Source organism: Bicyclus anynana, chromosome 13 (assembly GCF_947172395.1).
Source record: "Bicyclus anynana chromosome 13, ilBicAnyn1.1, whole genome shotgun sequence".
NCBI lineage: Eukaryota > Metazoa > Arthropoda > Insecta > Lepidoptera > Nymphalidae > Bicyclus > Bicyclus anynana.
This window is the reverse complement of record NC_069095.1, coordinates 13,935,284-13,961,500: the sequence shown is the minus strand read 5'-3', so window position 1 is coordinate 13,961,500 and position 26,217 is coordinate 13,935,284. Positions and strand designations below refer to the sequence as shown.

The 26,217-nt window shown below is 42.3% G+C and overlaps 2 protein-coding genes across 3 annotated transcripts; both read left to right on the top strand.

The window, feature by feature from the left end:
- Positions 1-369: 369 nt before the first annotated feature.
- LOC112044499 (probable ATP-dependent RNA helicase DDX10) lies at positions 370-3,782 on the top strand. Its single transcript, XM_052885154.1, has 3 exons — positions 370-582; positions 1,359-3,499; positions 3,594-3,782. Exons 1-3 carry the CDS (start codon positions 454-456, stop codon positions 3,745-3,747), a joined length of 2,424 nt encoding a protein of 807 aa, XP_052741114.1. The 5' UTR covers positions 370-453; the 3' UTR covers positions 3,748-3,782.
- Positions 3,783-5,000: 1,218 nt separating this feature from the next.
- LOC112044505 (serine/threonine-protein phosphatase 6 regulatory subunit 3) lies at positions 5,001-26,179 on the top strand. Of its 2 annotated transcripts, XM_024080383.2 has the most exons (14): positions 5,001-5,205; positions 5,402-5,481; positions 5,970-6,243; positions 8,145-8,309; positions 8,799-9,006; positions 9,296-9,891; positions 9,960-10,187; positions 10,338-10,373; positions 11,125-11,187; positions 11,656-11,778; positions 12,256-12,332; positions 13,631-13,680; positions 14,639-14,773; positions 16,147-26,179. In XM_024080383.2, exons 1-14 carry the CDS (start codon positions 5,146-5,148, stop codon positions 16,791-16,793), a joined length of 2,742 nt encoding a protein of 913 aa, XP_023936151.2. In that variant the 5' UTR covers positions 5,001-5,145; the 3' UTR covers positions 16,794-26,179. The 2 variants fall into 2 exon arrangements, with proteins under 2 accessions (XP_023936151.2, XP_052741113.1); XM_052885153.1 differs by lacking the exon at positions 11,125-11,187.
- The last annotated feature ends 38 nt before the right edge of the window (positions 26,180-26,217 follow it).

Sequence of the window (26,217 nt, the reverse complement as noted above, 5' to 3'; positions counted from 1 at the left end):
AGGCTTGTTCGGACTACTTTAGCAGTTTATTTGAGTAGCGTAAAATTTAGCTGAACACCAAAAATTTAGTAGGTTAGAACTCGACAAAATTTTTGGTGTCCAGACACGTTTAGCAGCAAAATTTTATGCTACTAGATTAAAATATTAAAGTAGTCTGAACTTAAGGCGATGTAAATTTTAGTTCTGGTTTTAGCCGCCAGACTTCTTTCATAAAAAGGGCTCTACTTATTCTGAACGTTCCATATCTTTTATCGACTTAGTTTCACGAGTATAATCTTTGTTCACGTCAATTTTCATTTGTTAGTGTCAGTTTTCATTTGTCATCTGTGGTTGATTGTCAATGTCTAATGGTCTAATCACTAATGTCAATGTCAATTGTCAATTGTCATCGTAAAAATAAATAAAACGCACGGCGCACATGTTTTTTAATTTTTTAATATTTCAGAAAATATCATGACGAAAGACGGACAAATACTCAAGAGAAATGAAAACAAAAAGAAACACAGACTTTTTAAACCGAAAAAGAAAAAGAGTGCCGAGGAAGATGCAGCGATTCAATATCTAAAAGCTCAGTATGATAAGGTAAATGCAATAAAATGCATTTCATCTGTTCCCGCTATGCATTTTGTCTATTTGTGTTCTTTATTTTATTCTGGCGTTTCTAAATTAACCTTTGGAGTCTATAGCAAGTGTTAGCAAAGTTATAGTACATATCGTATTACAGAAAATGTATGAGTGTGCCACTACAAACATTTTAAAGTAAATTTAATGCGAAGAAATATTGCTTGTACTGTAAAAAAGTTATCAGATCTCACGTAAAGCCAATTCTATACATGCCCTTATATAATAATCTGTAAACTCATAGCTTACAGTATTCTGTGTCTATCCTAGTGTTAAGTTCTATAAAAATCCTACAAATTAACCTCAATCAAAACTTAAGTCTATGATTCACACAGAACACTATGTAATGCACTATGCAATGCAAGCTATGATAGAGTTTTATGAATAAATAAATAAATATATCTTAATTTGCAATAATGATTAGAGAACTAGAATAAAAAAGAAATAAACTAAAATAGATTTCCTGTGAATTGTTGAGAAAATACAGTTCTCGGTTTCTAGCATCCAGGCCAAAACTATAATACAACAAATAGCTTGGAGATGAAGTAATGTCATGTGCTGCTTTCACATTAGCAAGGCTACTTACTGTGCCCCCAGATATACACTTCTATTTCTTAAACTTATTCAGTTACCCCTAATTTTGGTTAGTTTACTCATATTTCTTTACCTATGTATGTATTATGTGTATTTAAGTGTGTGCTATTTGCATGTTTCATAATTTTTCCTTGTTGTTCTAGATTGTACCAGATGAAATAAAAACTTTCAAAGACTTTCCACTATCACAGAAAACATTAAAAGGCTTAAAAGAAAACAATTATATTGTTCCAACAGATATTCAGAAGCAGGCGATTGGCTATGCACTGCAGGGGAAAGATATTCTAGGGGCTGCCAAGACAGGCTCAGGTAAAACATTGGCATTTCTTATACCAATATTGGAAATATTATTCTGTAAGAAATGGACAAGATTGGATGGTGTTGGTGCTCTTGTGATATCACCTACTAGAGAACTGGCTTATCAAATTTATGAAACTCTTAGAAAAGTAGGCCACCTGCATGACTTCTCGGCTGGTTTAATTATTGGTGGCCAGAATCTCAAGTTCGAAAGAAAGAGAATGGATCAAATCAACATCCTAATCAGCACCCCCGGACGTCTGTTGCAGCACATGGATGAGAATCCTCTGTTTGACTGTAGCCAGCTTCAAATTCTTATCCTCGATGAAGCTGATCGTTGTTTAGACTTGGGTTTTGAAACAACTATGAATGCTATTATTGAAAATCTACCTCCAAATCGTCAAACCTTATTATTTTCAGCCACACAGACTAAATCAGTAAGGGATTTAGCCAGACTCAGTTTGTCGTTCCCTACATATGTAGCTCCACATGAACAGGCAGCCACTGTAACTCCGGAGGCTCTGCAGCAAAGCTATATAGTCTCTGACATAGAGGACAAGTTGGGCACCCTGTGGTCCTTCATAAGAAACCACCTCAAGCAGAAGGTACTGGTTTTCATGGCTACATGTAAACAAGTAAAATACATGTATGAGCTATTCTGCAAGCTGAGACCTGGTGTCAGTCTATTGGCTTTATATGGCACACTGCACCAGGAAAAAAGAGAAAGGATTTACCAAGAGTTTTGTAGAAAATCCAATGTAATTCTTTTTGCTACTGATCTAGCTTCTAGAGGACTTGATTTTCCTAAAGTTAATTGGGTGATTCAGTATGACTGCCCTGAAAATGTTGATACTTACATACATAGAGCCGGTCGCACTGCTCGTGGAGTCCTTGGCAAAGGAGAAGGTTTACTGATTTTGCTGCCACAAGAAGAAAGCTTTATTGAGGATCTCAAAAATAATAAAATTCCTATAAATAAAATATCTGTTGATCCATCAAAGATAATGTCGCCTCAAAGAAAAATAGAGAGTCTTCTTTCAGACAATTCTGATCTGAAACAATCAGCACAAAGAGCTTTTGTTAGTTATGTGAAGTCAGTTTCATTAATGAAAAATAAACAAATCTTTAATATTCAACTTTTGGATACAGATGCCTATGCCAGATCTCTAGGACTCATTGTTCCACCAAGAATCAAGTTTATGTTCAAGAAAATGAATTTAAAAAATAACACGGAAAAAGTAACCACTGAAAATGTTATTCAAAAACTTAAATCTAATGATGCCGAACATGAAGAATCTGAATCGTGCGAGTCTGAAAGTGGCATAGCACCTGTCATACAGCAAATGAAAAAAATTAAAGAAAAACAAAAAATCCCTAAATTTGATTTTCATAATGTAAATGGAGATAGTGATGAGGAAGAGGATGGCTTTATTAAAGTAAAAAAGAAAAATGTTGAAGTGGATATGACTGCACTTGAGGAAGAGAACACGCGAACTAAAAAAAATGCGAAACCATTAACTAAAGCAGCAGTTGCAAAAAAGATACTTAAGAAGAAAATTAAAGTTAATACGACTGTTAAGTTTACTGAAGATGGTGAAGCAATTGAAGACGATAAAAAAGATGTAAAATCTGAACTGGCCAAACAGTTTGTCACAGAAAATGTAGGTGGTATTGACATCGAAAAAGCTAAAGAAGTGCTGCGCGAAGAAGACAAATTTGATAAAATAAGATTTAGAGAAAAAGTAAAGGCTAAGCACAAAGAACAAAAACGTAAACTGAAAAATAAGAAAAAAGATGAAGAAGGGGAGAAAGACGACTTTGGCTCACAGTCTGAGTCAGATAGTGTGGATTTGTCTTGGCTGCCAGACCCTGATAAAATATATGGTAAAAAGAGTGTTTCTGATCCAAAAGAACCTGCTTCAGACAGTGATAATAATCAGGCAAATTCTGGCAGTGACGATTCTGAAATAGATGAAAAATATCACAGGTATATTATTTTCATTTGATTTGGAGACTTGGCATACATTTCTGTTAATTCATTCTATTTTTTTTAATAAAACCTATTTGTACCTTTTTTACAGACCTACAAAACGGAAGCTCTTGGAAAGTAAAGTTATACCTCAAGAGAGTGTCACGCCACGTAAAGTGAAGAAAATTGAAGATGTATCTGCATCGCTATCAGTCCAGGAAGCAGAGGCGCTCGCTATGCAATTACTTAAGTCTAAAAGGAAATGACCATATTTGTAAAATAAATTATTTTTCATGAGGAATCAACTTTTTATTTAATTTTTTTCACACTTAAGCAGATGCACTTTTATTTTTTTTTATTGTGTTTAGGGCTGGTTGGTGGAAATCCATTCAATCCATCAGTAGGACTACTTCACGAGGATTGAAAGTGTTCACAGACAGCAGTGTGTTACAGCTCACATACCATCAGGTGTGATTGTAGTTAAGGGCTAACTTGTAATGTAAAGAAAAAAAAACTAATCACATAATATTCTGAGTCTAGCAAGATGTGACTTTACTAGAGTGAATAATTAAATTAATAATAAACTCTGAGCGCGAATTCCTGAACTTGAACCATAGAGTAGAAACTTGAACTCTGAACTAGCGCTTGCGTAAATTTTCAACAGCAAAATAAATATAAAATAATAATATAATAATAATAATTAATAATATGCTCCCGACCGACTACTTTTTTTTTTTTTTCGGTCACGGCGGCTAATCTCACCGACACGACCGGTGAGAGATCAGGCGCAGGACCGACGGCTTTACGTGCTCTCCGAGGCACGGGGGTGTACTAACACCGCCAACTTCCCAACTCCAGGCTGCTATTAAAATTTTCCTTGTAAGAAAAATCCCAATTTGTTTTAGTTGGCCTGACCCAGGATTCGAACCCTGGACCTCATTGTCCGTAGCTAACCACGGGACCAATGAGGCAGTTAAAATATAAAATATGACAACACTAGCGGACGCCCACGACTCTTTGACTATTTTAATGGTTGAAGCCACTACTTCATCCATTCATCATGGACATCAATGTAAACTTAATTCTTGATTCACATTGAATTTCGTAATTTTTTCTAAATATAAATCAAACTTTTAAAAACTGTAACTCTAAAAATGAAGGACTTTTAGAGTAACAATTTTCAACCCCTATTTCACTCCCTTCTATTTTTATTTTAGGATCCTACCTAAAAAGGTCTCATTTACCATCATACAAAAATTCATTTTGATCGGTTCAGCCGTTTAGCCGTGAAAAGGTAACAGACAGCCAGACTTACTTTCGCATTTATAATATTAGTTTAGATTATATTATAATTTCTTGATAACAGAAAGAACAAAAGCAAAAGTAATAAGAACTTTACGACTACACTTATGCTTTAGTCGAATAATAAAGGTGTATCATCTGTAAAATTCATTCACTGTTATTGGCAACACATTAGACGACTGTCTAATGATGTGCGTTCACAGACAGAAAAATAATTGTCATCAGTTCAATTGTCATTTCAGATCAGAAAAGAAAAGTGTCGTTGCATTTCTAGATTTTTACCTTTCGTTAAATTATATAAAATTTAATGCTTTTCTATGGATTTAGTATAATTAAAAACGTCGTACTTATTAATTTTAATTATGTTCTGGAGCGGCAATTATATAGTAGTTAGGGAGTTGAAATGTCTCTTAAAAGAGGAGGTGCGTATTTTGTTGTCTTGATTCGTGGTTAGGAGGGCTTCACCATCAGCTTCGGCCTCTCGGCGACCGACATTCACAGAATTTAAGCGAAATTGTAAATGTTTGGAGTGTTGCTGTTTGAACTTTGAAGTTATCAATCGCAAAGTGTGCACGCGAGTTTGTGCTCAAGTATCAATTAGTGGAATATTATTTTCAGAACGTTACGTTGACTCAAGTTCTCGAGGCGGACGACATTCTCCAAGAATGCAAGGCAGACAACAAAGCGTTAATACAGTTGTAAGTTCAGCACTGTACCTGTTCATATATTTTTCTAGGCTAATAGATAAAATATAGTAACAATATCCCTCTAATCCATGATTAGTCATCACCTACAAGTTATGGTTATGCTTTGTTCAAAGTGCCTCTGTTACATGATTGTGTTTAATCATTAATTGATCAAGATTAGACCATAATTCTGTATCAACTTGGGCTATAGGTTTGTTTTATAGATAAGAGTCATCTGTAGTCAAGTGTAGGCAATCAACAACACAAAGAACAGAGATTCAATTGAAATTATTTATATGCAAAATACTCTTTTTGAACTATATGCAACAGTGATAAACAGTTTAGATCCAGAAAAGTCTTCACAAAATCATCATAAAGATTCTTGCACCTATTTAATTAATAGTTTGATGACTATTTTACAAAATTATATAATTTTGGGATTGTATTCCACTCTCACTCATTCTCGCCCTAGTATATTATAGTTATTATCTTATTTCCAGCCTCACAAGACCAGATATACTGGCTGAACTCATAACTCTTATCATAGAAGAACCACCAAAAAATGTAGAACTGTCATCACAGTACAGACATGCCAACATAGCCAGTGAAGTACTCACCAGCAACCTGTCCATGCTGCGCGACCGGCTGTCCATGGAGGCCACGCAGATGAACAGGCTCTGCGACTTTGTGAACAGGGACCCTCCCCTGAACCCTCTGCTGGCGTCCTACTTCAGCAAGACTGTTGAAATGTTGCTGGAGAGGAGTCCAAAGCAGGTTTGTGGCAGACAACTATTTCTATATACCAATATAAAAACCAATTTTTCACTAATGGAAAGTTACATTAACACAGAATAACATTGGTTATATTTTATTAATGGGAATGGGAACAACTCGGGTAAAACTGCAGGTCTACTGGTAGGAAATGTAAATGTTAAGGCAATCTTAATATTTAGCTAAATTTTCTTAATTTGCTTCACAATGTGCCATTTTAGCTAATAAACTTATATTCAAACCTTTAGTGTGGGTATTAATTACTCAATATTTTTTTTTCTAAATACAGTATTGAATGCCTGAATTGATCAATTCAAAAGTAGTTAGAGATTATATATCTCTGTTGTGAATCATCTGCTGGCTGAATTGTGTTGTAATAAGAGAGTTTGGTGTACAGTTTCATCACTGCAAATGCCAATGTATTGTGTTTAAATCTCAGTAACCTTCAATCACAGATTAAAGTAGATAGAGCACACGGAACACAAATGTGTTGTATTCCAAATACAAAATCTAAAAAAAATGCATACTTTTTTTAAATTCTCTAGTCAGTATGGCGAGTATGAGTTATTATTAAAAAAAAATGGCATCTTGTTTTAAATATTTTAAAAATTGTTCACAATAACTAAAGAAATAAGATGGAGTATTTTTTTTTTTTGTTTTTTATATTTATTTACGTAATTGTTGTTAGTTTGTTTTTTTTCGTGGTTATTATATTAATTAACGTAATTGTTGTTAGTTTGTTAATTTACATAATTTTGAAATACTAACTGTGAAAAAAGTTTGTTTATGCAGATGTCAAGGAGACGTGTGACATTTTTTTTATCTGTTTCACTGGCTTCATCATGCTGCTTGTATAGACTCATTCTGGATCATTATTCTACGCCTACAGTATACACAGATTACAGCAAAGTGCACATTTGACTCATTTAGTGGGCATCTGATTGCTACAACATTACAGCTACAATTTGTTTGAGTGAGCTAGGAACATACACACACAAGTCACACTAAATACTTTGACAGGATTATTGAATAGCTTGATATACTAATATTATGAAGAGGAAAGATTTGATTAGTTGTTTCTATGTTTACATTGAATAGACTTTATAACTACTGATTTTCCCAAAAATACAAAATGTATTATCTAAATCCATTATCATGTAACAATACATACAAATATTATGGGTCTCAAACAGTGAAGGAAAACATCATGAGAAAAGCTGCATACCTACGGTACGGTGACAATTTGTTTCACTCTTTAAAGTTTTCCACGATTCACGATAATAGTTTGTATTATGAACGTCATAAGGCAACTGTCAACATACCCATGCTATCTGAAAAACACTTTAATGATGATGATGATGACATATAAATATATTTATAGTTATATAATAGGCTCAGGAGAAAGACACTTCACTAGTATATATGATATTTATGTGATGTATTCCAATATCTTATCAAACATCCTACTAATATTATAAACATAAAAGTTTGTATGGATGGATGTTTGGATGTTTGTTATTCTTTAAAGAGGCAAGTACTGAACTGATTTGGCTGACATTTAAAATGTAGACAGATATTACCCTGCATTAACACAGGCAAAAAATTCATAGTTTTTGCGAGATTTTCGAAAAACTGATGGTTATGATGATATGAATATTTGATAGTTGTAGATTGTCAGAATGTAGAAATGTCACCTGTCAACTGTCTTCCACCGCCTCTCAGGCTGCTTTCGTAGTCCCTTGATTGTCAGTGCAAGAGTCAGAGTTGACAAGAGGCGTGGGCTATGGGCTTCTAGTTCCTTATTACTGATGCTTGCTCCTGATTATGATGCTTACGAGATGGTTAGCGGGTAGCAGTGATCCTCAACACAAACATCTTGAGACAAGGCAGTGGCGTGCCCGCAGGACTGGTACCTGCACAACATAGTGTGCCTGCACGTGCTGGACACGTTCAAGGCGCGGCGCGACTTCCTGCCCAACCTGCTGCGCCACATGGCCACCTCCGCCGTGTGCGACACCTTCACCTGCTTCCTGCAGCTGGCGGCGCCCTTCGACAACATTATACTGGAGGTTTGGTCACTTGGCTTTACTCAAACAAACTATATAAACGTGTTCCTTGCTATGGTTTGTTTACTAATCATCGTGTTGTGATAATTGACTGTACATGTCCATTGGATGGTTATTGTCCCTTATCAGAATTGTACTATATAAGATTTGTATATCTGAAAATGCACTTGTAACTAAATACTTTTAACTAACTACCAATAAAAATGAGGTAACTTTTTATGTACAACACTTGACCAAGATCACACTTGATGTCAAGTGTGTATCTCTAAGATATTCTTGCATCTTGCATCTTGCTTTTGTTCTAAGGACACTTTTTTTTGTAAGGACACTTTTATCCAGTAATTATTTTTATCATGATTTGCCATATTAGTAAGGCGAAAGTGGTTAAAAAAATAGTTGAAGAATATTTAAATTGGTAATAAGAAATCCTAATGGAATATGAATAGTCATATGTATATAATATTGTCAAAGAGTTCCTTGTACACTTTCCAGTGGTTAGACAAGCACCAGTTCCTTGAGAGCCTCATCCAGATAATCTGCGGCACGTTTGACCCTGAGGAAGCATTGGCCGCCGCGCTGGCGTCCGCCGCGCCGCCGCCCGACGAGCAGGCGGGCGACACGCCGCACAACCAGCACAGCGAGCGGCTCGACGCCAACCACAACGCGGAGGGAGACGACAGCGCGCCCACTGACGCCGAAGGTGGGGGCTGTGCCACTCGCTCGCCAGTGCTCACTTGATGCTTATACTATATTTTATGTATATCTGATAAGTTTTCAAGGTATATTTTATTAGTATAGTCTTATTAGTACTCATCCAGCTGGTTTTATATTCGCGGCAAAAAGTTCTCTATATGTCCGCCTCGCACTTGCCTGGTTTTATTTTTTTATTTAACATAATTCATAAAAATGTTTTAGTATTTTGGCGTGGAACGCAATAGATAGATAGACACTTTCGCCAACGCACTTTACCATGTGGTCTTCCTTCGTAGTGAACAACAGCGCTTCGGCGGCCACGAACGGCGAGACGGCGGACGACGCGGCGCTGCGCTCGGAGCGCGCGCGCGCCGTGGCCGCCGCCAACGCCGCCGCGCTGCTGTGCGACATCGCCACGGTGGCCGACCCGTACAAGAGCGGCTGGAACGCCGGCCGCGCGCTCGCCAAGCGCCTGCGCGGCGAGGACGCGGTGCGGCGCCTGCTGCAGGCCGTGTTCACCAGCCCCGCGCGCGCGCGCCGCGCCGCGCTGGTGCACGCCTGCCGCCTGCTGCTGGCGCTGCTGGCCGACGGCGAGGACGCGGGCGGCGTGGAGCGCGCGCTGGCGCCGCACCTGCCGCTGCTGCACCACGCGCTGCTGCAGGGCGAGGCGCGCGTGGGCGCGGCGCGGCTGGCCGTGGCGGCGCTGCTGGCGCGCCTGGCGCTGTCGGAGGCGGAGGACGTGCCCACGGCGCTCATCAGCCTGGGCTCGGCGGCCGTGCTGCTGGAGCTGCTGTTCCGCTTCCCGCACAACAACTTCCTGCACGCGCAGGTGTGCGCGCTCGTGCTCAACGCGCGCGCCAACCGCCTGTTCTCGCACCGCTACACCGCGCACGTGAGTACCCGCCGTCGGAGCACTGCCCGCCCGCGCACGAGCGCGCTGACCGCCCGCCCTTGCCGCAGCTGATCGAGGAGTGCGACCTGCTGACGCGCTTCATGGACGCCTTCGAGCAGAACGAGGAGGCGGCCGGGCGCCGCGGCGTGCGCGCCGGCTACATGGGGCACGTGCTGGGCGTGCTGCGCTCGCTGGACGCCGCGCCGCCCGCGCTGCCGTCGGCGCTGCAGCAGCGCTGGGACGCCTTCCGCGAGGACAAGCTGCGCCCGCTGCTGCAGCGGCACGACACTCCGCTCGTGAGTACCCGCCGCACACTGGGCACCGCGGATATTACATCATATCATTATTTAAAAGTATATGCCTTGGGTAAGACAAACACTTGGCTTATCGTTTTAATGAAACTTTCCAGAGAAAAGTGATTTTCATGTAGTTTATTTATTTTTCAGGGTGGCATCTACCCGTGGGAGAACAACATGTATGAGGTAAGGAAACTTACACTTTTAATCTTATTCTTTTAATTATTTTATTTATTATCGGGCAGACAAATGTTTGTGGTACTCTTAAGAACACCCTGCATTAGCCAACCGAGACGCTCAGTAGCAGCATGTAGTGCGTGCATCGTCCGGCACGTTGCGTGTCGTGCACGTACCGTCCGGCACGCTGCGTGGTGCGTGTATCAACCGGCACGCTGCGTGTCGTGAGCGTACCGTCCGCCACACTGCGTGTCGTGCGTGTATCAACCGGCACGCTGCGTGTCGTGAGCGTACCGTCCGCCACACTGCGTGTCGTGCGTGTATCAACCGGCACGCTGCGTGTCGTGAGCGTACCGTCCGCCACACTGCGTGTCGTGCGTGTATCAACCGGCACGCTGCGTGTCGTGAGCGTACCGTCCGCCACACTGCGTGTCGTGCGTGTATCAACCGGCACGCTGCGTGTCGTGAGCGTACCGTCCGCCACACTGCGTGTCGTGAGCGTACCGTCCGCCACACTGCGTGTCGTGCGTGTATCAACCGGCACGCTGCGTGTCGTGCGTGTATCAACTGGTACGCTGCGTGTCGTGAGCGTACCGTCCGGCACCGCTGTGTGTCGCGCGTGTATAGTCCGGCACGCTGCGTGTCGTGCGTGTATCGTCCGGCACGCTACGTGTCGCGCGTCCGGCACTGCGTGGCAAGCGACATGCCGCTCTGAGCGACCGGCCGCGGCCGAGCTGTAGGTGTGGGTGTGCGTGTGCAGGTGGGCGCCAGCATGCAGGTGCACATGGACGGCATGGGCGACTCGCTGGAGGACGGCTACGATGTGAGTGCTAGTCTGTAGTCGTCCGCTAGCGTACTACACAGACCTTACGATGCGCTAACGATGCGCGCCACGTCATATATCGTCAAGATCAATGGTGGCCGAATATCGGAAATAATTCTGGCTCTTTACAGAGACAGTGACAGTTCTGATTCAATGCTGTTGGTTGACAATGTAATTTTTTCGTCACGAGATATATACGATATGTCACGTAGCGCGCATCTGACGGTTACTGGTGGTGACCTTAGCGATTGCAGGCTTCGAGCAGGAGAATGCTTCTTAGGAACATCCTTGTTCAAAAAGTTAAGTATGTAATTTGTTACACTTCATGTCCACTCACCTAATAAATTGGCTAAAAACAACTACATACATTAATAGTATAACGCTATTAGAAATAGTCGGTTTGTCCTCCCACACCATCGTGTTTGTCACTAAAACACAATTTAGTAACGTCTGTGACGTCGCCCACAGTTCAACGAGACAGCGGCGAGCTACGAGGAGGGTGCGGAGGTGTGGGAGCCGCTGGCCGAGCCGCTCGCCGAACCGCTCAGCGAGCCGCTCGCCGAGCCGCTCGACGGACCGCGCGAAGATCCAGTGAGTGTACATCTTTGTGGCTTTGAAATGAAATGCCCGACAAGTTATTAAAGCAAATCAATGATTGAATTACTTACAATAGAGAGGAGAAGAGAAAATTGCTCATTTGAGTGAGTGGAAAGATTTCTATAATAGACTGTACCCTTTAATTTTCAAAATAGATTGACTTTTATTCTATATTTGAAATTCAGGCCCCGTATGGGAAATTAAATTGCATTAACAAATATGCGATGTATATCAGGGATATTATGTAAAACACGAACATGTGTTTGCTACTCTCGGGTGTCCCCAGTGGTGCTGGTAGTTGGCACTTCATAGATGGAAAAACTCGCTGCATACCCTGAGAACTCACTGTTCAAAATTAATCATTAGAAGGAATTTTCCATTTTGAACGTCTAGTGTACGAACTTTGTGCACGTAAGTGGTGTCACGTGTCCTAACAAAATGGTGATTAGTTGTCATCGTGTGTGTTCTCAGATGAGCGCGCTGGACGAGAGCAAGCGGACCTACTTCCTGGAGCTGCTCAAGAGCAGACATTCCTTGTTCGATGATGAGTGAGTATAGGCATCACTTTGCGTCATTGCGTATATTCTTCATCATCATCATATCATTCGATGCCCGATGGACGTCCATCCTGCATCCAGCGAATTCCTGCGACTCGCTTGATGTCGTCAGTCCACCTGGTTGGGGGTCGGCCAACACTGCGCTTACTAGTGCGGGGTCGCCATTCCAGCACTTTGGGACCCCAACGTCCATCAGCTCTTCGAACTTTAGCCTAACTCAATGTCAAAGTCTTTATGACCTCTCTGACGCAGTTGCTAGTGCTGTGCTCCTCAACAGAGAGGTCCTGGTTGAGTCGCTTTAAAAGTTTACAATTTCTAAATTAGCTCAAGTCTGGTCTAGTCTTGGCTTCGAATTAAAGATACATGCCACGATATATCACATGAAGAGACTAAATGACATATTTTTTTATATAAGATGACGCAGTGTAAGATGGAAGTGTATTATATGTATAAATAGTATTATTTTATATTGTGGACCTTCGGCATTGGTACAAATATCGCCGTGTCGCTGCGATTGGACCAAAAACAGCGATATTTCCGTATCGGCCGCTTGTCTTATCTTAGGCCTACTAGTGACTTTTTTTAGTTTAGGAACAATGTCCATCTTACAATAGTTTTTTTGCCACTGTCATGTAATGAAGGCCATTGTAGCATAATATACAGCACGAGTGCTACAATCGCTAATTACGCACAGTGGCATATAATAGTTTTTCTACGACAATGATAAAAGAAATAAAAAAATTGACAAAACTTGATAAATAATATGTAATTGGCTCCTTAATTTAGTAGTCGTCAATGATTTAGTAGTCGTCACTGATAGTGTAAAGCCCTAAGCCTGCCAACCCACATTTTTTTTTAATGTTCTTTACATGTTAGCCCTTGACTACAATCTCACCTGATGGTAAGTGATGATGCAGTCTAAGATGGAAGCGGGCTTATTTGTTAGGAGGAGGATGAAAATCCACACCCCTTTCGGTTTCTACACGACATCGTACTGGAACACTGAATCGCTTGGCGGTACGCCTTTGCCGGTAGGGTGGTAACTAGCCACGGCCGAAGCCTCCCACCAGCCCGACTTGCACCAATTAAGAAAACCTTAATGGGCTCAGGGAATCGAACCCAGAACCTCCGTCTTGTAAATCCACCGCGCATACTACTGCGCTACATAGGTCGTCAAATTGTTTTGGCATTGAAGCAGAGTGGTCTAAGCTCCATATCCCCCTAAAGAGGCCTTGCACTGTAGCGGGCCGAGATGCTACAGTTGTCACTAACCGGCGCGTGTGTTGCAGCCAGTGGGACGACGCCGAGCCGGCGCCGAGCGCGCTGCAGCACGACTCGCGTACGTATTTGTATTGTACTACTTGACCTACCCCTACCTCTACCGGTGATAACCTACCCCTACCCAAAGGACCTTATGTCCGTCTCCTGGTCCTAAGATACCTCTCCACCATTTTTCAGCCAAATCGGTCCAGCCGTCTTGAGTTATGAATAGTGGAACTAAAACGACTTTCTTTTATAAAATTATATAGATATATTTTACTAGCAGAACCTCACAGTTTCACCCGCGTAGTTCCCTCTCCCGTAGCATTACGGGGATAAAATATAGCCTATGTTACCACCTGGTAGCTTTCGATTGTTAAAGAATTTTCAAAATCGGTCCAGTAGTTAGACATAGTTCTACTAGATTAAAAAAAAATATCATACTTTTTGAGACGTGATTATATGAAAATTTTAATCACATTATCACATATTATAAAGGCGAAAGTTTGTGTGAAACTGTATAAGTATGTTTGTTCCTCTTTTACGCTGCGGCTACTGAAGCGATTTCGCTGAAATTTGGAAAGGAAATAGATTTTACTCTGGATATATAACACATAAGTTACTTTTCCTCTCGGAAAAATCCATGGTTCCCGTGGGATTTGTGAAAAATTTAATTTCACGCGGACGTCGCGGGCGTCCGCTATTTACAAATATTTTTTTTACAATACGAGCTAAAACAGTGTCGGCCATGATGGTCTATATTGTTTTATGTAACTGTTTTATGACGTCACGTTAACAAATCATCTAACAAACGGAGCGTTTGACAAAAATATTAATTAAACATTTAATTTGACGTTTAGACTTTAGTACAGCAAGTAACATTGTGACTACGTTGGATGTTTGGAAAATTCGTAAAAATACATGTTTTATAAAGAATCCTTAACTTTTGTTGATTAATATATTTCGTACCCTTATTCCATGTACTACACGCAGTGAATATTGTTTATGTTTGATATATTCCAACTGCCGTGTTACAGCGTGGGAGGGGTCGGGAGGGGGCGGCGCGGGCGGCGAGGAGGGCTGGGCGCAGTTCGAGCCAGACGCGGCGCCGCCCGCCGACCCCTTCGCGTGCGCCGAGCGCGCGTTGCCCGCCGACGCCTTCTGGTCGCCCGGTACGTGCGAGCTGCGCTAGTGTGTGCACTTGACTATTGATACATTACTGAGCGTTTCTAAATAATATTTATGCCAATGAAAAGGTTACAGTATGAATATATCAGCGGATTGACTAAATACTATTTCTGATATCGGAGAAGCCGTAGTCTAAGATCAGGTTCTATGCTTTACGTGTCAAGGATGGCAGATACACAAAGTGACACTATCAATCATCACCGCATCGCTTAACTTACTAATACAGTTCTAACCTCTAACTACAATATTGATCAAGTACAGCTCTGATACCATCACATGTAAACCAGGGTTATCTATCATAGGGCAGGTCGTCAAGTACGAGCGAGATTACGGACTGGCAACCGTTAGTAGCTGGGTTAAAGGGCCCTTTTATTACATGTAGACGCTCCCCATCCCCGCTCGTGTTGGCTATCAGCAAGTAACCAACAATGCAATGGCCGGACTATACAGATAACTCACCCACTGAAGTTCCGAAACACTATCACTTTTTTAACATTTCACCATTACTATTTGACAAATGGAAGACGACTATTCATTCCGAGAACTTGATTACACTGAACTGCTCAACCAGCAGGCCACAGAGTGGCAGGGCGCCTCCACTCCGTAAAGCGTACCGCCTACGCACCATTTTAACGCAATACTATTGGACGAGAGTCACGTGATCAATCTTTCACAGTCTTATTTATTCACACTAAATAATTAAAACCCAATTACATGAAAACTTGATTCTAATATTATCAATTAATTAACGTAGATTTTGCTTATCTATCAAATAACTCACTCGCCGACAAATATATAAATTACTAGCTAGGCGGACTATATATTACAAACCTAGCGTCCGTGTTAAGCGATCAGGAGTGACTGCCGTTAATAATACATTGGCTGACGTGAGTCAGCAATACTGCTTAGTTGGCATGAGTATTAGGGCTGCTGCAGCTAGCGTCCGGAGAGATGCTATACCATCTTTGATCACAGATTCTCAATAATATACAGATGGAGCGTACGAAAGACGACGGTGTCGTAGCCGCTCCAAATACGAAATTCAAAACGTAATACATTCTCGAGTCAGTACGACACGAACCGTCGCACCAGTAACTTTCAATATAATTCAAAAAAAAAATTGCGTCTTGTGTTTTAAAATATTTTAATAATTGTTTGCAAAAACTAAAGAAATAATATTAATTTACGTAATTATTGTAAGTGTTAAATTTTAAAATACAAATCATGAAAAACAATGTATACATATGTGGCTGTCAAGCAGACGCGTGACATTAGTTTTTTTTTAACCGGCTTCAGTACGTCGTTTGTAAAGACTCATTCGTTATTCTGTTTTTAATGAATCTTTCAATATATGCAGAAGCACGCGAGCAACCGGAGGCGGCGGGCGGCGCGCCGGCGGCGGGCGCGTACGAGGACACGCTCACCGTGCTGCTGGCGCGCAAGATGCTCACCGCCTTCCGCCACATGCCGCCCGACGAAGCGCCCGCCGCCTTCCCGCTGGCTGACCCGGCCACGGAGGACGCTCCGCCGAGCTCCAGAGAGAGCCCACCTCCGGACGCCGAGAGTCCCCCACCAGACGTCGAGATCGCCCTGTCGAACGACGAGATCGCCCCGTCGAACGACGAGATCGCCCTTTCGGACGTCGAGATCACCTCTTCGAACGTCGAGATCGCCCCGTCAAACGTCGAGATCGCCCCGTCGAACGACGAGATCGTCCTGTCTAACGACGCGATCGTCCTGTCGAACGACAAGATCGTTCCTTCGAACGTCGAGATCGCCCCGTCGCATATCGAGATCGCGCCGTCGAAGGTCGAGATCGCGGAAAACGACAGTGTTCAGAACCTCCCTACGAGTACACCCAAACAAATCGTCGAAGAGACCTCGCCGGCGAAAAGCGACGCGACCGAAACCCGGCCACCCGAAGCGGGGCCCGACAGCCCTCCGGCCGCCGGTCTCCCCCGCCCCGCTGAGCTGGAGTCCCGCGCGCCCCCCGCCGACAGGTGATCGTTCCGGGCCGCGCCCGCAGCGCCGCCCCCCCGCCCCCCGCTGCAGCCCCGCGACGTCGACCGCCACCACTGAACTGTGCCAGTCGGCGGCGCTCGGTGCGACTGACGACGACGCCGACTCTGGTGACCGGTTCACCGAGAGATAGCCCCGTCGCGTCGGGTCGCCGCGCGAGCGTCACGTCAGAGGGCAGTCGGCGTGTCGGCGTCGAGCAATGTTTACCTCTGTATATGATCTGTGATGACGGGAACGTACATTTTATTTCAACAGTTTTATCACAATTTAGTTTTTACCGTAGGGACATTTATATTTACTTTTTTGTAGACGAGTATGTTTTTATACGTTTCCCGGTTGCGAGTGACGTTTTACAATGAAATACGAATAGAATAAATGATATAAAACGACGGTCCATTGAAAATATTCGTGCTTTTTGAACTTTGTAATCTGTAGGTGTATACTATAGGCTATCCGGGTGACTACGTTTTACTGTACTCTAGTACCGAAGATTGGGTCTTTTTGCTAAGGTCACATTTGAATCCTTAGGGCGGGGGTCGGGAGGGTCGTCGGTTCGGAATCTTGGGAACAATGGTGTTCCTACGGAGGTAGAAGTTTTGTGTAACTGAGAGAGCTTAACGTAGATGTACGATGTACTGTGATTTTGTAAGATACAGCACTAGAAATGTATACCCTCATCAGTTATTTATTAGTAAATGTAGGAAATGAATGATAGATAATATTCAGTGACACATTGTGAATAGGTTGCCTAGTTAAATTGTGGCCAAATACATTTTTCATACAAAATCTAGGAAACCATGAATTAAATCTAAGGAAACTTATTACACTAAAATAAAGCATACAATAAGCTTTCATTTGACATATTACCGGCTAAGACGTACCGCCAAGCGATTTAGCGTTCCGGTACGATGCCGTGTAGAAACCGAAAGGGGTGTGGATTTTCATCCTCCTCCTAACAAGTTAGCCCGCTTCCATCTTAGACTGCATCATCACTTACCATCAGGTGAGATTGTAGTCAAGGGCTAACTTGTGAAGAATAAAAAAAAATATATATTATACGACTAAATAACCAATAAGGGTATTTGTATAATTAATTAATTATTTATATCTGGCAACCCCAGAGTTGCAGTGTGAAAGCAAACAACCTTTACGTTTTCAATTCTGTTGGGTATATTCTTTTAACTAGTATACACTTTTTATTAATGAAGTAAAATTAATCATTTAATACTTATCGGGTGCAATGTTACTGGGCAATATATTTGCATATGTCAATGAGCATATTTCCTATCATTTATTTGCTACCCCAAACAACAGATGAGTGTGTATATCCTTCCGCCGGATCTCGTACTGTAGTGCGTGTACATACGCTTCGCTGTGTCCGCCGCTGTAGCCGCAGCTCCTGCTGTGAGGCGCTGTAGCCGCAGCTCCTGCTGTGAGGCGCTGTAGCCGCAGCTCTTGCTCTGAGGCGCTGTAGCCGCAGCTCCTGCTGTGAGGCGCTGTAGCCGCAGCTCCTGCTGTGAGGCGCTGTAGCCGCAGCTCCTGCTGTGAGGCGCTGTAGCCGCAGCTCCTGCTGTGAGGCGCTGTAGCCGCAGCTCTTGCTCTGAGGCGCTGTAGCCGCAGCTCCTGCTGTGAGGCGCTGTAGCCGCAGCTCTTGCTCTGAGGCGCTGTAGCCGCAGCTCCTGCTGTGAGGCGCTGTAGCCGCAGCTCCTGCTGTGAGGCGCTGTAGCCGCAGCTCCTGCTGTGAGGCGCTGTAGCCGCAGCTCCTGCTGTGAGGCGCTGTAGCCGCAGCTCCTGCTGTGAGGCGCTGTTTTATTTCCAGTGATTTTACTCGTAAGTAAATTTTATTGAATGTTATTCGGCAGCTCGCCTGCCGATCGACACGTGTTCAATATCCCCGTAGCAACGCAGATATGTAGCTAAAGGAGGAATTATATTTGTCTCACGTGTCGTGTCGTGACGTATCAGAACAGAATCGGTTACCAGGGCCGGCCCGTCCATACGGCGAACGGAGCAGTCGCTCCAGGCGCCAAATCCTAGAGGGCGCCGAAATGATAATCCTACTCAACCGTAGACAATACGGCGCCTGATTTTAAATTGGTCACCCCAGAGTATGGTCGAGATGCGTCTCATTCTTACTTCACACTCATAATTTGGTATAGGTATCTACATATTATTAGGAACAAACAGGAGAGGCGCCATAATTTAATCTCGCTCCATTTTAAAATTTACTTCGGGCCGACGCTATCGGTTACATACGTTTTGTATACGGCATATCAGAAGCCATCACGACATGTTACAACGCAAGTGTAAACGTAACCAAATAAAATGTATGATACCGATTCTGTTCTGATGCGTCACGACACGACACATCAGACAAATGTAAATCCGGCTTTGATACTCCGCCGCGTCTGAATGTTCGTACCGCATAGTGATTAACCTCGACGTGTTGTTAAATAGCAGATTCTTGACTAGATTAAATTCTAAACAGTATTCGGCTAAATATTAAAGCGATTAATTTATTTATGCAGGTTTATGCTGTAACAATTTTGGGGATTTATTTTTTGGTCGCAAGATATCCTCTCTAGGTTGATTTGAATAACGAATCAATAGAAATCCTGTGCACGCGTAACCTAAAGGTTGGTTCAGACGTGTGTAATGCGTAATGTAAGATTACGTGTAATTTAGTGTCAACAGTGTGGACGCCACATGAACTCAAAGCGAATTGTGTACGCAAATCTATTTCAAGCGTTTTCCAACAGTTGTGAGCACTGCGACCGAACCGACAGCCGATGGATCAGTGAGCGTAACAAGTAATGCTCGTAGTGCCGTCCCTATATAGAATTTGAATTACAACACACGGTGGATTACATTACGCGTTACACACGTCTGGACTCGGCTTTTTTGTCGTGTAGGTGCAAGTTTTAATGTTGTGTGTGTTGCTCGAAAATGTGAGTTTCGAATTTCTCTCTATCTATAATACCGTGTTATACAAAGAGCAAGATAGCAGTGAATTCGAAAATCATACTGTCGAGTTATAAAACATGGAAACAGAATATCGGGATCATTATCTGTCGACTCTGTAGCATATAATGTTTTCCTGCATAACATATGCTGAACAAAATATCAGTTTTTGTATCTCTCAATGAAGTGGCAGTATTAAAACTAAAACAAATATCAAACGGTCGGTTTGGTTGACTTTCTCCTCAACAAGACAACTTCGCGCAGTGACTCAGTCTGCCATTCGCGCGTCGCTGATTAACGCAACTGCTAAGTGAATTGACGAGAACGTTCCCGAATTGTACGCGCAAGCTCTTTGATGACACTCCCATGACATGCGGGCGACGGGGGGAAAGGCTGCGCGGGTATGAAATCGTACGTGCGGTGCATTAGTCGTGTGTTTTTCGTTCATCGCTACACGCCCCCGCCCCCCGCTCGCGCGGACCATCAGGAGTGTTACGAACGAACTTGGCAACTTTGTGTTAAAGGATCCATATCGAAAAATATATCAGTGAACATATCGGTATCGCATTATGTCGTTGCTTCCGCTCTGCCTCGCCGTGTGGAGGCGCAAACACGTTGGTCGGTAGTCGATTCATTACTACATATTGTTATTGTGAAGTATTATGTCGTGCATATTATGCGAATGTTATTTGTTGATGTAAACGTGAAAATGGAGATTTTGAGTGACTCGTTTCTTAATCTTTGTTATATTATATTATTAAGTTATGATATTGAAATGCAGAGTATAAAATTAACTGCGAACTTGGCACGATTTTAAAGCGATTAATTTATCGCTTTTTTGTTGTATTGATGTAGTTGTGTGTTGTATATATTACGTGTCTAAAGTGGTGCCTAGAATGCTGCCTGCGTTTCCTTTTTTATTTAGCAAGAAAATATGAAATTGTCGTGAAATTGCCGCACCAAAGTGATCACTGTCTCACTTAATCATTACACTTTACGTTGTGACTTCGTATGTGCAAACTTACAAATATATTCTTTTTACGAAAGATTCCATCGCTTTGGTGCAACATTCGTTTTAAAGAACAATCTGCAAAGTGTATTTATACCTTTTCTTGCAACATATGTATAAAGTATTTTTATAATTATGTTCCGCCTACAATCAAGCCGATATCAACCTCTACTGTATATCATGGTCGTGGCTACCGTACAAAATTCAACATGTGATTGTTAGATGCTACAGTTTTAACATCTGACTTCCAAAAGGGCACATAGAAATGTAAACGAAAAAAGAACAAAAATGTATTTTAATAATTCCAATTAATGTTATGTTGATAAGAAAAGATTTTCGACTCGTTAAAGACTCGATTTTTTAAAATATAGTATCTCAGGCATGGGCGTAGCCAGGATTGTATCTATGGCGCGGGGGGGGGCAGCTATACTAAAATTGAGTATCCCACCAATTGAAACTGTCCGACCAAACCAGTTTTTCCTGCCGAAACCGAAACCGAATTTCAGCGTCAGCCTCAGTTTCGGGTTCAGCCGGTTTTCAGCTCGAACGATTATTTCATAAGTAACCGTCCGCTCTGTCCGTACCTCGCTACGCCCATGATCTCAGGTACATTATAGTACAGCACGCGGCAAACTTAGAGTCTGCTCTGAACACGAGGCGCAGTATACAAACCATATCTCAGCGGGGTTGAATGCCGCCGTAGTTCGGCGTGTTGTGTCTTAGCTGACTACAAGTTTGGCGCGTATTATACGAGATTTTGTGTTCAGGAACCGGGGTCTTTCGTCGGTCGAAACGTGTGTATACACACTAATGTGTGTATAATATCATTGTGCAATAATGTACGCATTGCAAACGTCCTACACATATTGTTTCCTCGTATCGTCGTGGGCTGGGCTCGTAGCAGTGGCGTAGCGTGCCTTGGATTTTTTTATAGCCAAAATTAGTTGGGGGGGGCCAATACAAATGAGAGGTTTGAATTTTACTCACAAAAGAAACAAATACGCGCACGCATAACTCGGGAAAAAAAGTTATTTTACTTTTGTTATTACTAAAATTATTTGTTTTTTTTTAAAGCACCAGATTAAGTGAGATTGTGTATCACACGTAAGGGGTATCATTGATACAATTAACACGGCGGTAGCTACGACCCTGGCTCGTAGGCTCGCCTCGCTCAGCGCCACGAACATGTACTGTAGCGTGCGCCTGTGTGCGAGCCTGTGATTGTTGTGATGTGTGCGGGCGGCGCCGTGACGTCACCGGCGTACGCGCGACTACATCGTGGATACGATAATTCACTGCAATACCCGCTCTACATTCACAGCGTTCGCTGGCAAAGTGTCATGCCGGCTCCACATGAGTGCCGTGAAGCTCCGTGAACGAACGCTGTGAGTGTAGAGTCCTTAAATTAATATACCAGATTTTAATGGTGGTTTAAAAGCGAAACAGTATTGAATACGTATTTCACAGATGTAAATATCGATAAATCATTGTCGCGTGTTGGTGACGTCACGGCAGCGGCGTCGCTCTAAAGGTGCTAAATATAAGATTATGTCCGTTGTCCGTTGTATGTGTGAGTGCGCCGGCGACGCACCGGTGTCCGCGTCCTGGGGCGAGCAGATCCTGGGGCTGGGGTTGTAGACAAGTTACGTCAGTTATCGCTACAAACGCTAATACTAAAAAATGTATGGGAATGACGTATACGATTCGTAAGTTGATCACGTGATACATTGATTGAGAATGTCATCGCCCTACATTTATTTGTTTTCGAAGCGTTAGCGATAATCGCCTCTTTGCTTGAATAACGCGATATCTCGAAAACATACGAGTATAGGAGGCTACTTTTAACTTCAAAAAAACATTTCGTGTCGAAAATAATGTGTTTATGTAAATTTATGTTGAAAAAGACATTAGTTTTTTTAATTAAAAAGTAACCTGTAAAATTGTGTATTTTTAGAGATATCATATTATTAAAGCAAAGAGGCGGTTCGTAGAAAGAATTGATGTGTAACTTGGATATAGAGCCTGCAGTTTGCAAAAGAGTCGGTTCTCTTAGTGGAGTAGTAAAGAATTCACTGCGATTGCTGGTCCCTCATGCTTGTACTGAATGTCGTAGATTTTAATTTTGTGTAAACAGACTATAATTGTGTGACACTCTCAAAGTTTTAAAAACTTTCTCGTATTTGGGCGAAATTATTACACCGGCCCGGTTGATAGCGAAGTCGGAACTGTGCGTCGTTCGGCTTCAAGTATTTAATTTTAATATTTAGCAGTAATGCTGTGAAACGTAAACAATTATGTTTAGTGCAATTAGTTGCCTCTCGTTGTCGTTGTCACGTTTATTTGTACAATATTGTGCAAGTGTAGCGGCGGACTCGGCCGTCGCGTCGCTCGGTACTGCGCACGCTTCAGTGCACTCTCGCACGGTTCATGTATGACATGTGACATGACATCCAGTGACAAGTAATGGAAGATTAGATTCTAGAATTCTGCTACCTCCAAAGCTATCACTGAATAGTTGCCTGCCGTTTCCTATGGTAGCAACTTTTTAAGCTTTTATGAAATGTGGTAGGTGTGGCCATCGGAGGCTCTCAATCCAATAGTGTTTGTGTTACGGTGGAATAGAGCCACAAGCCGTGTTGTTGGTAATTGAAAGTTTCGAGTGACTTTGGAGGGATCGTGTCTAGTTCCTAGAGTCAGTCCAGTATCATGGCAGCGACCGCGTACTGTGATATATTGTATCTCCTCAGTACAGGGCCTTGGTATCGGCGGGTCGCATCGGCCCCAAGCGTCCCCACTAAACGGTCAATCATTAAGGTTTATCGCGACGCGACACTGGCCGCCCGGGGTGTAGGGTAACATGACTACCTTCCCAATTTACAGGCTGAGAATGTTTACTGTTAATTTCTCAGGATAAAGTTCAGTACCTACTTCGTAGGAGCTCGTTACTCGAAGCCGCAGACTAACCAGTCTGTGGCTCGGAGGATCTTGAGATACAGTTTTTTTCAAACTGAAATCAGGATCTTCAGCACCAATGTAAACAGTTAATGTGTTATATTAGCAATCAATTTCATTCAACGCAGCTGTTCGTTCTATATTAACTTAATACATTTCAATGGCTCACGTGGACATACTTGGGTCTGTGGGAGAACTTGGTAACAATAATATTGCATGTTTGCGGCTACCTAATGAAAATGCGCGAAAATACATCTCGTGCCCAGTCTTATTAAATGTAATGTGGTCCGGCTCACAAATCAGTGTGGCTAGACTGAGGCCCACGGAGATATGCTCTTACATGTATTTAGTCAAAAGTATGCGACCAAAATATAAACCTAATTAAGCTCTAGGTGAAAACTTGGTGTGGCACGACCTACAGAGGCTCACAACTGATCCATAGTTATAATTGAAATGAAATAAGCATTGTACCTTCGCGAAAATGTTTTAATTTATTCTTATATTTTGACCACACACCATGACCACACGAGATGACAACGAAGTAATCGTTTTTAATTTATTATGAGCAATTTAGAAGGACTGAAAATTAATTATTACTTAATGAAATTTAACTGTCAAAATTGGATACAGATTTTAACATATTTTATGGACATTGCTGTCCAGTGTCGCAGTTGAATGTCGCAGTGTACCAGGAGCAAGCTGATGTATTGTTGTGTTAGATTTAAATAAAATTTATATTATATTGACATGTCAAATTACGAGTCAATGCTTTAAATAAATGAAGTTACAAAAATGAATTCCGTATTGTATGATTGTATTGACGTTATCTTGTATGAACTGTGGTAGATCTTCACGTGAACGTTAAACGTATGTTATGTCGTCGTGTAGAGCAGTGCCTGTGTGTGCGGTCGACAACACATGTACACTTGGAAGCACAGAAATCGAACCGCCTGTTAATATGTTGAATGATTCGATCGAATAAACAAACACTGTTTATAGGTAATTTAATGCGCCTTAAAAAAACTTTGAGTCGGTACTCTTAACAGTAGAGTATGTATTCCCTAATTCCTGAACACAATGTTTTTTTGTTCTTTAGATATCGGGTGTGATTGACAGGAATATAATTTAAATACAATTAATATAGATCAAATGAAGCGACCAGCACGTCTACAAGATGAATAATTCTACGAAAAGTATGTTACGTTCTTAGAGTTTAATTTTATAGTTAAAATTACAAGGCACTGTCCACTTGTATTGGGTAGGTATGTCATTTTTCCAACGGTAGATATTTTCACATTTAAGTACAACTCGGAACCAAATACCGTAACAACGAAAAATAGAAATTGCAGATGGCTCACTTTCTTTGCTCCCAAGTGTAGTGGGCGTGTGGCGATAAACTTGATAGTTTTATATAGTTTCTACAGTAAAATGTATAGTTTCACCTAAACTATTGTCAACGTAACTATTTTAGAAACCACAAACGTTGTTATCAGTGGCGTGCTTAGGATTGCCGGTAGACATTGAGACAGAAGACCAAATGTGATGCATTATCCATAGGTCCCTGCTACTGAATAATATGACCAATAAACTAAGGTTGCCTAAAGTCGTTCCCCGTAAAAATATAATACTGAAATAATGCCGGGGTAAGACTTTATGCTACCTACACAATTTAATTGGTAATATTATTATTGCGTGTGTGCGGCTAGCCTTAGAGACTAATCTCTAACCGTGAAAATGTATGCGATGTATCGTTGGGCTATCTCTAAAGCTAAGGCCAATCCACGGCGTCCAGTCACGTCAGCGGTGGCGATCTCTGTGTACCATTCAAATATGGAGTCCTTGCATCGCATTAGGTAGATCATCCATGCTCTGCGGGGTCCACGCACGCCACCGCGCGGCTTGCCCGTAGCTCGACCAGTGCACGCCACTGGCAGAGGCAAGGGTGATGTGTTCTGTTTGCGATGATTGATGTTGGTGTAAAGTGCGTCGAGCCGAGTGTCGCGGACCCTCGGCTTGCGTCCGTCTGCTAACGAGAACTGTGCCTTCCGGGCGCCGGGCCCTCCCCCTCCCACCCCTCACACTCGCACTATACGAACCTACCGCTTCCACTGATGCTGGCACTAGGACTCTTCACATCTTGCGATCCTATTTGTTGTTTATACACTTTTAGAATCAATTACAGCAAACATGAAGCATTTCATGATGCACCACAGGTGAATAGTTATATTAGAATACCTACTCTTATAATGCAGTCGTAATTTTCGACGCAGCTTTTTGTTGCTACGAGTCAGGCACATGGATTGTTAGGTTTGTATAGTGTGCCGCAAGTGTAGTCCCCTCCCCCTCCCGCGCCGCGCCCGTCCGCCCGAGACATAATAAATGCTCGTAATGTATTCTATTGTATTTATTATATCATAGTTAAAAAGTTTTATTAAAAAAGTTGCTCAATTATTGTGGTTTCATTTTGTCGAGTGTGCGCCCTCCTCA

Bases quoted from the DNA above. Each gene is read 5' to 3' on its own strand.
- LOC112044505 (XM_024080383.2), top strand. From the start codon at position 5,146: ATGTTCTGGAGCGGCAATTATATAGTAGTTAGGGAGTTGAAATGTCTC. The intron at 9,892-9,959 runs GTGAGTACCCGC...CCCTTGCCGCAG, and splicing joins CGCACCGCTACACCGCGCAC to CTGATCGAGGAGTGCGACCT. The intron at 11,188-11,655 runs GTGAGTGCTAGT...CGTCGCCCACAG, and splicing joins CGCTGGAGGACGGCTACGAT to TTCAACGAGACAGCGGCGAG.
- LOC112044499 (XM_052885154.1), top strand. From the start codon at position 454: ATGACGAAAGACGGACAAATACTCAAGAGAAATGAAAACAAAAAGAAA. The intron at 583-1,358 runs GTAAATGCAATA...TTGTTGTTCTAG, and splicing joins TAAAAGCTCAGTATGATAAG to ATTGTACCAGATGAAATAAA. The intron at 3,500-3,593 runs GTATATTATTTT...CCTTTTTTACAG, and splicing joins ATAGATGAAAAATATCACAG to ACCTACAAAACGGAAGCTCT.